Raw genomic sequence first — 12,301 nt, forward strand, 5'->3', positions numbered from 1 at the left:
TAGTAAGTCACCTGGATAAGTAGACAAGGCACTCCGGGCAGGGGTTGTCTTTGCCCTTACATTTAGTATAAAAATTTATAAAATTCCTCCCCATGTTGTGGATGTGAAATTTTTTCCCATTAAAGCAACATTTGCCTATACCCGTCCCCTGTTCTGAATACGTAGCATACAAGAGGCATTTCAACCATCTGAAAACTTATAGTCTTAGAGCAGAACTATCCAACTAGCAGCCACAGGCCACACCCGGCCCATGAGGGATTAACACATCCAGCCCAGGTCTGCTACTTAGTCACCACTCTGCCCATTGCTCATGGAGCAATGCCAGCTGGGGTCTCCACAGGGCCTCCCAGAAATTGCACAGCCCTGTTCTTAAAACACCATTCATTTTCATGGCATTTGATGAAAGACTGAATTCATCTACCCAAGGGGGCTGATGTCCTTGGAGGCATTATTGAAGTCGTGCCTTTATGTGGCACTCCAGGAATTGTTCCATACAGCACAAATCTAACATGCACCTATTATTCTACCCCTGCCACAACTGTCAAAAAAATTCTCGAACAGGGAAAAAATAATACCCACAGAACTGAAAAGCAGAGACATGTTTGCGTTCCTTTTGCTGAACATTGGTGGTAATAACAGTTGTGTTTATTTAAAAATGTCTTGTTGGCTGCAGTGTTTATATTTTTCTAAGAAAATTATTACAGGGGAAGAAAAAGACACTAAATGACTAGACTCCAGCTTTGAGCTGATGGTCCCCCGCCTCCCTCCACCACCTTCTGTTACTACTTTTATAATGGGCCCTGCAAAGCCAGTACTGGCTCCCTCGTATCATAAATCTACTTCCAGCTCAGGAGCTTGATGCATTAAAAAGTAAGGCAAAGAGCTGCTAACCCAGTTCCCCCCCCCCCCCCCCCCCCAAGAAATGGGATATAATATTATAATGGTAACCTCATAGAAGACTACTAACTTGCAGCAGTTAAATCAGGTCTCACATCCACCTCTCTTGGGAATGAGCAGATCTCCTACTGACCTAGAAGAACATGGCCCACCCTTTAATCTCAGCCTCATACCCAAGCCTGCAGTTCCTCCTGTGCAAGGCTAGATTTGGTCTTTACAGGGCATCACACCTAAGACAGTGGCTACCATTGTGCCAATGGGCACAGCCTCATCTCTGAAGTGCTCTCATCTCAGCAGATGAGCAAGAGAACAGGAAACTTTACGCAGGAGTTGCAGTCGCAATTTATCTTCCAAGCAATGCTTAGGAAAAACAAGCCCCAAATCAAGCAATGTATTGCACGTGCCTTGGGAAAAGACAGCTCTTCTGGTTTTTCAGGGTTACCTTTCATCACTGCCAACACACTATTGATCTGGCTCAAGGTACTGAGCTGTAATTACATGCAGCTAACATCAGTGGTCAGTCAGGAAGAAATATCCCCCTGCTCTCAACCCCATTCACTTATTTCCTTTTTTAGTGAAAACAAAGAGCATCTGCTGGTGTCTCAAGTCAAATTCTGGTCATCTCCAAGGGAGGGAAAATTCTCATCTTGCCCAGGCCTAAATCACCATCACATCTCTTTACAACAAAAGGCATCTATATGCGAAGGTGCTGGACTCCCTCCCCTCCTTTCCAGGAAGCCGATACGTAAGGCTTTCCAACAATAAGCCTGCAGGTAGGAATGTTAACCCATAAATACTGCTCAACGCTCCATTCTTCATACTTTCACGCAAACATTTTTGCCTCAGGTCTCTGCATATCCTGCTACAGCACTGTTTCTGATTCCCTATCGGCTTCAAAGCAGGCAGCCAAGACTGGACAATGGCGATATAAAGCACCAGGAGACGAAGTTGTCATTTAGATCTTTAAAAGAATCATTAATAGTCCAGCAAATAAGAACCAGAGCAGCCCTAGTTCCAAATAGCTTTCCTTGCAATGCACACCATATGGCTCTCCCGAAGTTGTGCTTGCTCATAACATAGAAAATAAGATATTACAGGTGAAAAAAAAAAAAAAAAAAAAAATGACTTCATTTTATGCTGCTTTACCAACAATGTCAGTTAGCTCTTAAAATAACCTACTTCTTTAGATTCCAATGAAAGCCACCTGCCAACTGAACAGTCAGCAGCGGAGGTTCTTAATACTGTTCCTCTACTGGGTACTGAGCCTCCATTGAGTGGCAGGTATACAATGAGGACTTTTCCCTATTCAGTCCCAGGCAGGAGATGCCACTCATTTCACCTTATTCTTAAATCTAAGCTGAGGACTAACAGTCCCAGAACAGTAAGTCAGTACATGATTTGGACAAGAGGCTTATGGACTGCCTCATAAAGGAGCAAGCTCAGATGTTCTGCTATTAAACATAATATAGAAAAGAGAGTTCAGACTTCCCACAGCAACAGGGTTTAAACAAAAAACCACACACATGCACAGATTTATGCAATGACCTGAAGTCAGGAAAACCTATTTCAGTAGCTAATAGTGTAATGTCAAGAAGGACTGACTGCAGGATTGGGGGCATGCCTGAGAAGGGCAAAACCAATTTTAATCTTTGTTTTCTATTCTACTTAGCCATGCCTTTGTATTTTAAAGGCAGATGAGAATTATGTAGGAAAAGCTGTATAAGAATATTTGTTACCCTAGAGAGTTCTGGATGCAATCTAGTTTTAACACCACTTTTGCCAGAACTAAGATTTAAGTAACCAAATGATTAAAATATTGGAAAGGCAGCCATTTCCATGTTTGATGCAGCCTTATTTCTCTGGAAAACCCTTTTAGACAAATCGAATAGCCCCACTGCAGAATAAAGCAGACTGTTCGGAATTATTCTGATACAAGTAGCAGTACTAAGGTGACGAACAAAAAGGATAAAGATTAAATGCATCAATTTGAGGAATGGGGAAATTAATATGGACTGTTTCAGTCCATTTAGTTGCTTAACTGGGGGGTAGAAGAGTCCTATTTCCATTCACAACCAGAAGAACAAGAATCTTCATTTAAAAAAAAATAAATCTTGGAGTCCAGAAAGTAAGTCGGCTAAGAGCAGTTTGAAGAAACACCGACTTCATGAATACCTGCATTCCTGGATTTCTACTGCCTCCACCCCCCTTACAAGCTATTGCCATACAGAGGTAAAAGAAAACCAATTCTCAGAAAGAAGAGCTGAAACTACATTTCTATTAGAAAGTCCTTTGGGGGAAAACGTTCTCTAGTATTTTGGCTCTCCCGACTTTTGAACACGTCTGGCTTTACTCATTTTATTGCCATTTCTAGTTTCCAAACTCAGCTTCGGGTTTCAAATCAAACTCTACCTGTCAGCCCAGCCACTCCTACAGCTCAGCATGTCTTCAAGCCAGTCCCAACAACAGCACTTACCAGTACTAAGCACTGCATGATCTTCTACCACTTTGGAGACATAGACATCTGGATTCACACAGAAGTCACTGGAGCCCTACAGAGGAACAGTGAAGTCAAAGAGAATCAATTAAAACACACTGGAGCTACAGGGAAGATGCTGCTGGGCTGCATGAGAGAATCCTGGGTTCTAAGCTCCCAAGGTGGGGGGGTAGGTTGCCCATAATGCAGACTGCAGAAGTCTAGCATACGAACAACCCTCTGGGAACAGTTCCTATAGGTCTATCACCAAGCCTTAGAACAGAGCAGAGTAGGCAGACTGCTAGGAAACTCCACCATGTAAAGAGACTATCTTATCTATTCCACGTGTACTTTGTCATGACAGCTACTTAAAACGCCTTATAAGAAGGCACAGCATAGCATGTACTTATTCCCATATCTGGTATATCTGCAGAAAAGGGTGCATGAAATCTGGATCAGAGCACCACTTACTTACCACAGCAACAGCCAGCTCCAAGCCCAAGGATCCCCAGCTAACGATCAGGGCAAACACTCCTAGAAAGCAGACCCTGCAGAAGAAAGAAGAGACAGATGGCAGATGTACTGGCACTAGTTCAAGTACCCAGATGCTTTAACAAGGATTTTTATTATTTGGAGATCAAAAGCTAGAACCAAAAAGGAAAAATTAGCAACCAGTTCTCATTTGCTTAACTGGCAATGTGGAAAGAGTTTAGCTTCTTCTATGCAAACATTTTGCAAAACACGGGCTGCAGACAAGCAGACCCAACTCATACAAGCAACACTGAGGCAGCCCAGGTCAGCAGGAACTAGAGATGTTATTCCCCGATTCTGTACATATAAACAAAGACATATTTAACTGAGCTTGGAGAGGTTTAGATCCCATTCCTAGCAGAAGAGGCCAGACTTAGTACAGAAGCAAAGAAACAAGTGGTATCCCTTAGGAAGTAACAAAAAGGCCCTTCATGCTATACCTGTTCTTTCTTTAGGAAGACAACTCTCCAGATTTGTAGCCATTCTGGCATCTGATGACAAAAGGGATGTAACAGGAAGATGGGGGGGGTGGGGGGGTGTTGTTGTTGTTGTTTTTTTGGGAGATTGTTGTTTGTTTGCTTTTTTTAAAAGGAGACAGCTGCATGCCAGAAAGCCTGATGGAGCCTCTCCAAAAGCCTTCATTTCAATCATGATGGCTAATGAAAAGGATACCTGCTCGTGAAAGTGGCAGAAGGAAATCAACTTCTGGGAAGGACCTCAATATTCATACAAGCCAAATGCTGCTAAAGACACCCAGACCTATATTTTCATACCACAAGCAGTTCTACCAGATAGCCAACTATTCAGCTGACCTATCCAGGCACTCTGCTCACCTGAGCTATGTCCCCAGACCAACTGGCAGTATCACATTTTTCCAGAACTCAGAAGAGAGAAAAATAAAAAGCACACACAGTGCACTGCAGAACATATTAATTAGAAAACCCCCATTTCTAAAAAGAAGCAGAATGATGAAAGACCAAATTGCAGATTTTTCAGGATCACGATACACAAGTGTCCTTATCAACCCAGGTTTTGAAGCATCACACCAGGAAAATCACTCGATACAGCTAACAGGTTCTGCCAACTACCAGCCAATTCCCTTTATAGCTGGTATAAAACCTAAGGGAAGTCGAGGAGAGAAAAGGAAAGGTTGGCAATCATAAAACCAGTCACTTCACACTGCAAAACCCAGGTCTCTGCGATGACTTAGAGTAACAGAGCACAACAGCTTGCAGTGACAAAAGGAGTTTTCACAAGTGAGATACTTAACATTTAAAATGTAAGCCTAAAACAACAGATTCATCTGGGAAGCATAGCATGGAAAGAATATCATTTTTGAACTGTACAGAATATATGTGTAGGAAGTAGTTCTTTACTGAATCACATTAACAGCTAGAAGCTCCAACCAAGTTTACTACATGTTGTAATCTGGTATATCGTACCATATAAAAGTGTCCCCATTAATTGTGCACCAATTGTTCCTTTATTTTGAAAAGCTAATTCTGAGTCTTTGCATTCTATTACCTGAAGTGTGCATTTCACATAAGAAAGCCTCAGCACAAGACCTCTACAGCTCCCTTGCTACCCAAGTCTCTGGACATTTTGCCTTGCTTTCCCAAGCAAATGTGACAATTACCAGGTTTGCAGATTAGCAAGGTTATACTGTATTGTAACATAAGGACAATGCAGCTCAGTGCCTTTTGGCTGAGCATGGCAAGTCACTCAATATGGAGCAGTTGTTGTTTCTCTTTAAATGAAGATGACTGGGTCAGTAGCTGATTGTTTGGCGAAGAGATCTGAAATTGGCATTTCACCATCTAGCTTGGCTGCGAAACACTGGGGTTCTTTATCCAATGCATTTCCTTTGGGGAATGCCTTAATTGGAAACTCTGGCTAATAAAGGGCAAAGTTCTAATTTAAAACTGCGGGTTCACCATCTGTGCACACATTTGGACTTTTGTCCTTGTAACCTGCCAGGTATGAAGTCATCTGGCAGATAAACAGAAGCTCCGTATACATTGCAATTATCACCATGCTGGGGTGTTGTGTTGTGTCATAAACACGATAGCCTCTTGGCAAGGCCATTTAATCAAATGTTCATGATACAACAGGGTCCTAAGTCACATGTGCAAAAATAAAAACTGTGCCACAGAACAGCCAGGGGAATAGGTTTTTATTGCAATAGTGCCTCCAGCATAGTAACATGCAGGGTGCACATGAAAATAAAGTTGGTATGCCTTATTAGTTCCACCCCATGACAACATGGATGCTGCTTCAGAGTTGTGAAAGCCAAGCCATTGGTTGTGTTGTCTTTTCCCAGGTGGTAGAGCCCAGGCCAAGTAAAATACAGTATGTTTTGATGTCACGATTATCATTCACGTTTTGAGTGTTAGGCTCACTTAATGATGTAATTAAAAAAAAATCAACCATCAAGAGCATTAGGCAAGTCCTGAATTCAACCATTTTAATGTCAAGAAAGGTCTTCCTTCAAGATGATTTCATGCCATGCTTTCAAACCAAAAGGTAAGTGAACTACCTGGAGGCTCCCATTGCTACTTATGCAATATCAAGTTCACTGTTGGTGGAGTGAGTTTCATCTTCTTGACATGACAGCTGACTGCAAAAAATCAACATACCAACAGTGTCTTACTGATGAAAAATCTTCTTGCAAAATGGATCCCAGAGGCCACATGGAGACTCTCCCAATTAAGTGGCAAGCACATGAACAGTTTACTACTGCTCAAAAGCCCACGAGGGCATCTAACAGAAGTCCTTAGGATTAAATCAGCAGGTGTTAATGTTCTGCTGCTCTTCCATAAAGTACCGTCTAGTTCAGGACTTACCCCATAAGAATGGCTCTGGAGTTCCTAATGAGCCCAAAGAGCACCAACAAACAGATCAAGACATGGAACAGAAGTAGGCCCAGGTACCCTAGCCACCTGCGGCAAATAGAAACAAAGATGGTTAGAAAAAGGAGAACTGGCATCTGGGGAAACATGAGGGGAAAAAAAAAAGCCTTAGCCCCCCAGCTTAACAAGTAGGATTCGCTACTAAAGAAAAGCTCTAGAGACTAATCCCCAAGGAGCTCTTTATAGCTGGCTGAAGTCCAGGCGAATGAGGGTGTGCAAGAATGACCAAAGCATTCACCTGTTCAAAAACACCTGTCCCCAGTCCTACTTCAAACTTAAAAACCCTTTACAACTGGACACTATAGATTTCCTTATCCCACCCCAGCAGAGCACCAGGTCACACCATGCTGCGGTATGCTGCGCCTGGTCTGGGCACACTGCCTCTGGAACTGGAAGCAGCATTACCCACCATAGTGCTCTGCTGCATACCGACTGCACTCTCATTATGGCAGCTACAGTACTACTAGTTCAGAACAAACAGACGCTCACAAGCAAAGTGGGCAGTAAGCCATGCTACTCACCTGTACCAGTCATACAGATCAACCTGAGTGGCCAGGTCCTCTAATGACAATTCTTCATTTTTCCAGAATGGGATCTCAGTGGTTTGCCTAACCAGGTCATCTAAGAGGCCCTGGAGTTTCTGGACAACATGCAGGTAATCTGTTTGTTTTGCGAACATCTCCTCTAGGACCAGAAGATTGGGTTCCACAGTTTGATTCAGGGCCACTGCCGTGTCCAGCACCTAGTGATCCAAGAGACAGAGAAGAAGGCACAACAAAGGTTTACAGCATTCTGCCAGGCTAGGAAGGAGAACATACAAACAGCTAGTGAAGATTAGGTTTCTCTGCCAAAACACAACAGGCGCTTTCCAGATTATAAACAAGCCTCTTCCAGAAGTTGGGACCATTCATGAAGTTCTCATTTCCAATGTAGCTGGCACTTAAGATGGATTTAAACAAATGCAAGGCACACTAAACAATGGCACAGAGCCAGAAAAGCACCACCAGGGCTGGACAACTTGGCTGCTTTTAAGCACGACTTATTTGCTTAACTTTTGGAAGGGCGCTGTAAAGCAGAGGGCTCCTAGCCACACATCTAGAGACCTTGATCCAAGCTGACCAACCTACCCAAGGGCTCAGTAGAGCAACAAGTGAAATCCACAAGGAGCTGCACGTGTGAAGTGAGACACAGCGACAGCCATTTCTATTAAAACTATGCTGTTGCCTCAAAAGGAGTTTGTTCTCCTACCGCCTTCTCTGGGGGTGGTGTAGTGCTAATGAGGAGCTGTTTTTAACCACACACGATCGTGAAAGAACACTTCTACGTTTAACAAAATTTCCTTCGCTTTGATATTTTTGGAAGTGATGAAGATGGGGGGCAGGGTGAGGAGAGAACACCATCTTTTCATTAATGGAGAAAGTTTGGCGCACACTTCTGATGATTAGCAAAGGACAGACAGATGGACACAGACAGTCCAAGGAAATCCCCAAGTCTGTTCTTTCACTCACACCCCTCGATTGCATGCTACAGCCCCTCCCTGGGCTTACCCGGTCCTGAACACCGGCCACAGTGCGGTTAGCATGTCTTAGTGAGTACGTAAGTCGGTGGATGCCATCGCTGGTTTCCCCATTTCCATAGAAGCCAACAGCAATGCCAGCACTGAAGAGCAAAAGAAAAAGGACCAGTTAGCAGATAAACACAGCCATCACTGCAGGTTCCTGCTGGCCACTCCCAGCTCTCCCTCGGACCAGGGCTTCCCACAGGAACAGGAGCAGCCTGGCTCTGGGGAGGTGAAGGAAGAGAGCCAGAGAGTCAGGCTCTTGCTAATCAGCACAGGAAACACACAGAACAGATTTGGCCATCCTGAGAAATAGCCTCCAGTTCAGTCTTCTCTGCTGTAGATGTAACCCTCAGTTCTTTGCTGAGGGCCTATGGGATGAGAGGAGTATGCACTCCGCATTCCCCATACAAATCTTCATGTTGATTGATGGTTCAGCAATGAGGTCTAGTTAAAAAGGACAAGCAGGGGAATCTCAGCTTAGTCATGGATTGTAGGAGGGGAAACAGCCAAGTTCCCTTCTTGAAAGCTATCCCAGCATGTCATAAATCAGGTGCCACACACACAGGGGACAAGCATCGTACAGAGCTCTAAAACCTTATAGTTAAAAACAGGGCTCTGCAGGACCTCGTACCACAAGCACATATCCACTGTTGCTTTTGTCCAACCCCATTTCATTTGTCCCCTTCCCTATTCTGAATAACCAAACAGCCCAGGATCTCTGACCAGTCTACCAGGAGCAATCTTTTGGCTGTTAGGTTTATGACTGAGTTGGCAGCATCTTGTGCCCAAACGAGAACAAAATTTAGTAGAACTTATATTCACGTTCTTTAAAACAACTTTTGGCTCTTAGTATCTAATCCTAGCCCTCGTCAGAGACCTGCTCTCCAGTCGTGTCACCAAACCTGGGGTGAGCTTTGCAATCTATGAAACCTGGGGAGCAGGGCATGGGTCAGAGAAACAGCACAGGTGATCTTGCCCCAAGTCAATACCATCTCTTCTCTGCCATCAGGGAAGCATGTCACCAGCGCTTGGTGTTCCCTCTTCCACTGAGCTTCTCCAATCCTCTCTAAACCCGTCCACCAGTCAGGAAGGTAAAATGGTATGGAGCAAATCTAGGAGAACACAAGTCACTGAGATTAGGGCAAGACTTGTGGCTTTGAATTTCATTTCCCCTTCTCAGAAAGCCAAGCTTTCCTTTTGGCAGATGGTGCTTAAATTTAAATAAGCCATCAAAATCTTCACGCCAACCTCCTGCCAATCACGAGGCTCCAACCCCCGGCCCCACAAAGGAAGTCTGACAAGAGGCACAGGAAGGAAGTGATCCAAACAAAGCCTCCAGGACAAGTCAGCATAGCACCTTTGTTTCAGAGGAGCAGTCAACAAAGGATGGCGAGCATACCCTCCCCCCTTTCCCACCTCTGCTAGGAAATGACAGATCCTCTTGAATAGTCTTTGTCTAGAGTATGAACCATTTTACAAGGATCTGTCTTGGCAGCTCTGCTATTTCAGGTACGCCCTCCCCTCCCCCGAATCTTGCCACTTCCATAGGAACCAGCAAGACAATGCAGCTAACGTTAGCTGCATCATGACTTGACCTTGCTAACGCCACCAGAGACCACATGCTGGAAACAGAGCAGCTGCACAAGACTGTATCATACCCATTGCTTTTCCCAGCAATCGGGGGCTCCATAAATTATCGGGTGCTTGGTTCGTAAAATCCTTAGTTAAAGGCTTCTCCACAGGGGGAGCAGCTAACCTACATCTTGACTGCTTCAAAGGAGGTAGGAGGCATGTCATTCTAAATGGCATTTACAGCCTAGATGCAGCTCCTGCACCCTTCCCTCACAAACACTGTTCCATAAAAGCATTTCATAATGCAAATGGAATTGGTAATTACACAAGGAAAAGATTCCTCCCTTGATAGTAGCTACTGTCACGGCTAAAAAATACAAGCCCAGGCAGAGCCTCAGTCATAAGTGGCTACAGATCCGATGCTTATGTTCTGGTTCAAGAAAAATCGCAGAACCATGTCACTGCAAGACACCTCAATACCCAGCCCCCATCTAGCACAGCAGTCCAAGGACATAGCTGGGAAAAGCCTAGTCAGGCTGCATCCACCCTTGGAGAAGAGGAAAGCATATAGCTTGTGTTTGGTCATCTGTACAGAGCAAATGCCAGACCCCGCTTCACAGCAAGACAGCAGACGGGAGCCCTGCAATATGCCGAGCCACCATTCTTTGGTGAACTGCGGCAGCATTAGCCTTGCTGGCACACAGATGAGATGGGTGCCAGAATAGGCCATCTGGGCTCTTAGTATTCTCAGCACAGCTGCAGTAGGTTAGTCAGCAGGGTGGGGAAATGGTGCTCTGGCTGGAACGCAAGCCGCTAGCTTCAGATGTTAGCCCTGTTTTAAAAAGTACCATGCTGCTCTTCTTATACAGGCTGCTCACTGCCAGCAGCCAACTGTACAACTCTCACACACCCAGCGTGTCCAAGAAAAGGCACTATGCAAAGGATTTTGGAGCCATTGCTGCAGCCTCCATTTCCCACAGGGCACTGGTATCCACTTCAGTAGCCCCCTCCCTCCCTAAGACAACCATTACCCTGAGAAGGAACTACTAAAAAGCCTTCAGTGTCAGGATTTAGGATACAGCCATTCAAATTAATACTGAATCAGCCAGGTCATGTGCACCAAAGCCACTGTGGGCTAAGTATGGAACTAATTACATCACTGCTAGCGAGCAATGGCCAAGTACTTATTCACATTCTTTGCTAATAGGAACCACTGAAATAGATATCTTTCCAGAGAAGCAAGTTTCACAGCAACTTGGCGGTTCCTTTTCCTGCCACGATAGCAGGAAGAAAGCTCAGCATTCCCAAGAATAAGCCTTCAGAGCTGCATGGGGACGAACTGTCTCAGATCAGGGGAATGCAGCTGGAGGGTACAGAGGGCAACTAGGAAATCTTAATAAAAGCAGGGAGCAGAGGGAGCTGTTGATACTTCACCTCCTGCTTTTATCTGCCTCTCAGAGTCTGTTAGCTGCTTCAAGCCTGCAGTTTAGTGTTGCTGGTTGATACACAGATTTGGTTGAAACTGGTTAAGGAGCAGCTCATTTCATCTTAAAATTATCCTTTGAATCAACTTCTGTCAATTTAGCTCATACCAAGGTTATATCATTAAAGGATCAAAGCAGCCCTTTGCACTCATTTCATTAAGTGCTGGAGAAGGGGAGGGGGAAAATCTATGTCCCTTGAGTTAAATGAGTGCAACTCTGCATTTAGAGAGAGAGTTCTCCAAGTGCTTAGGAGACCATTAAGAAATCCAATGGCCTTTGCTTTGTAAAATTAGGATAGCATTAGATGTTGGGAGTCTGTAGACCCTAGATAACACGCGCTCAAGCTGGGTAGATAGAGAAAATCTTTAAAGTTTAGCATGGAGTTTCATTAAGCCCAAGACTTGCACACAATAGCCAAATGGACCCGGACCAAGACGACTGAAGATGCCAAGACTGGCTTAATCTGTCAATCAATGGCCTGCAGCCACTGCAAAGCTTTGAATACAAGGAGGGACCCCAGATTACAGACCAAAAGCCTGCATAGAAGGGCCAAGTTGCTGTTCACGGAGAACAAGAGCATCTACTGGGTTCTCGTCTCCTGCTGAGCAGGGTGGATGCTTAAAGGACGATGGTAGAGACAAGAATTTCTCTCTGGATGTGATAAATAGAGTGTGAAAGCCCCTCTGAGTGTCCAATCCCCAGCCTATCTGGTTCAAATCGCATCTTTGGAAATGAATAATTTAACTGTACGAAGTCATCTTTAATTACAGGAGCTTCATAAGCGGAAGCCCTTTCAAACCTCACGTTCTCAGGAGAAATGTTAATTTGTCTGTCTAATTACCACCTTGCACTTCAGTATCAGGGGGAAGAGTGC

The 12,301-nt window shown here is 44.5% G+C and overlaps 1 protein-coding gene across 3 annotated transcripts in view; it reads right to left on the reverse strand.

Annotated features, from left to right (window-relative positions):
• TTYH3 (tweety family member 3) overlaps positions 1–12,301 on the reverse strand; it is a 97,272-nt gene that overhangs the window by 30,422 nt on the left and 54,549 nt on the right. For all 3 annotated transcript variants that reach the window (XM_059716594.1, XM_059716596.1, XM_059716595.1), the window contains exons 3-7: positions 8,358–8,469; positions 7,332–7,552; positions 6,745–6,840; positions 3,846–3,918; positions 3,371–3,446 (exon numbers count right to left, since the gene is read on the reverse strand). In XM_059716594.1, the coding sequence (XP_059572577.1) occupies positions 3,371–3,446; positions 3,846–3,918; positions 6,745–6,840; positions 7,332–7,552; positions 8,358–8,469 (578 nt within the window). The remainder of the gene's footprint in view (positions 1–3,370; positions 3,447–3,845; positions 3,919–6,744; positions 6,841–7,331; positions 7,553–8,357; positions 8,470–12,301) is intronic.

Source organism: Alligator mississippiensis, chromosome 13 (assembly GCF_030867095.1).
Source record: "Alligator mississippiensis isolate rAllMis1 chromosome 13, rAllMis1, whole genome shotgun sequence".
Lineage (NCBI taxonomy): Eukaryota > Metazoa > Chordata > Crocodylia > Alligatoridae > Alligator > Alligator mississippiensis.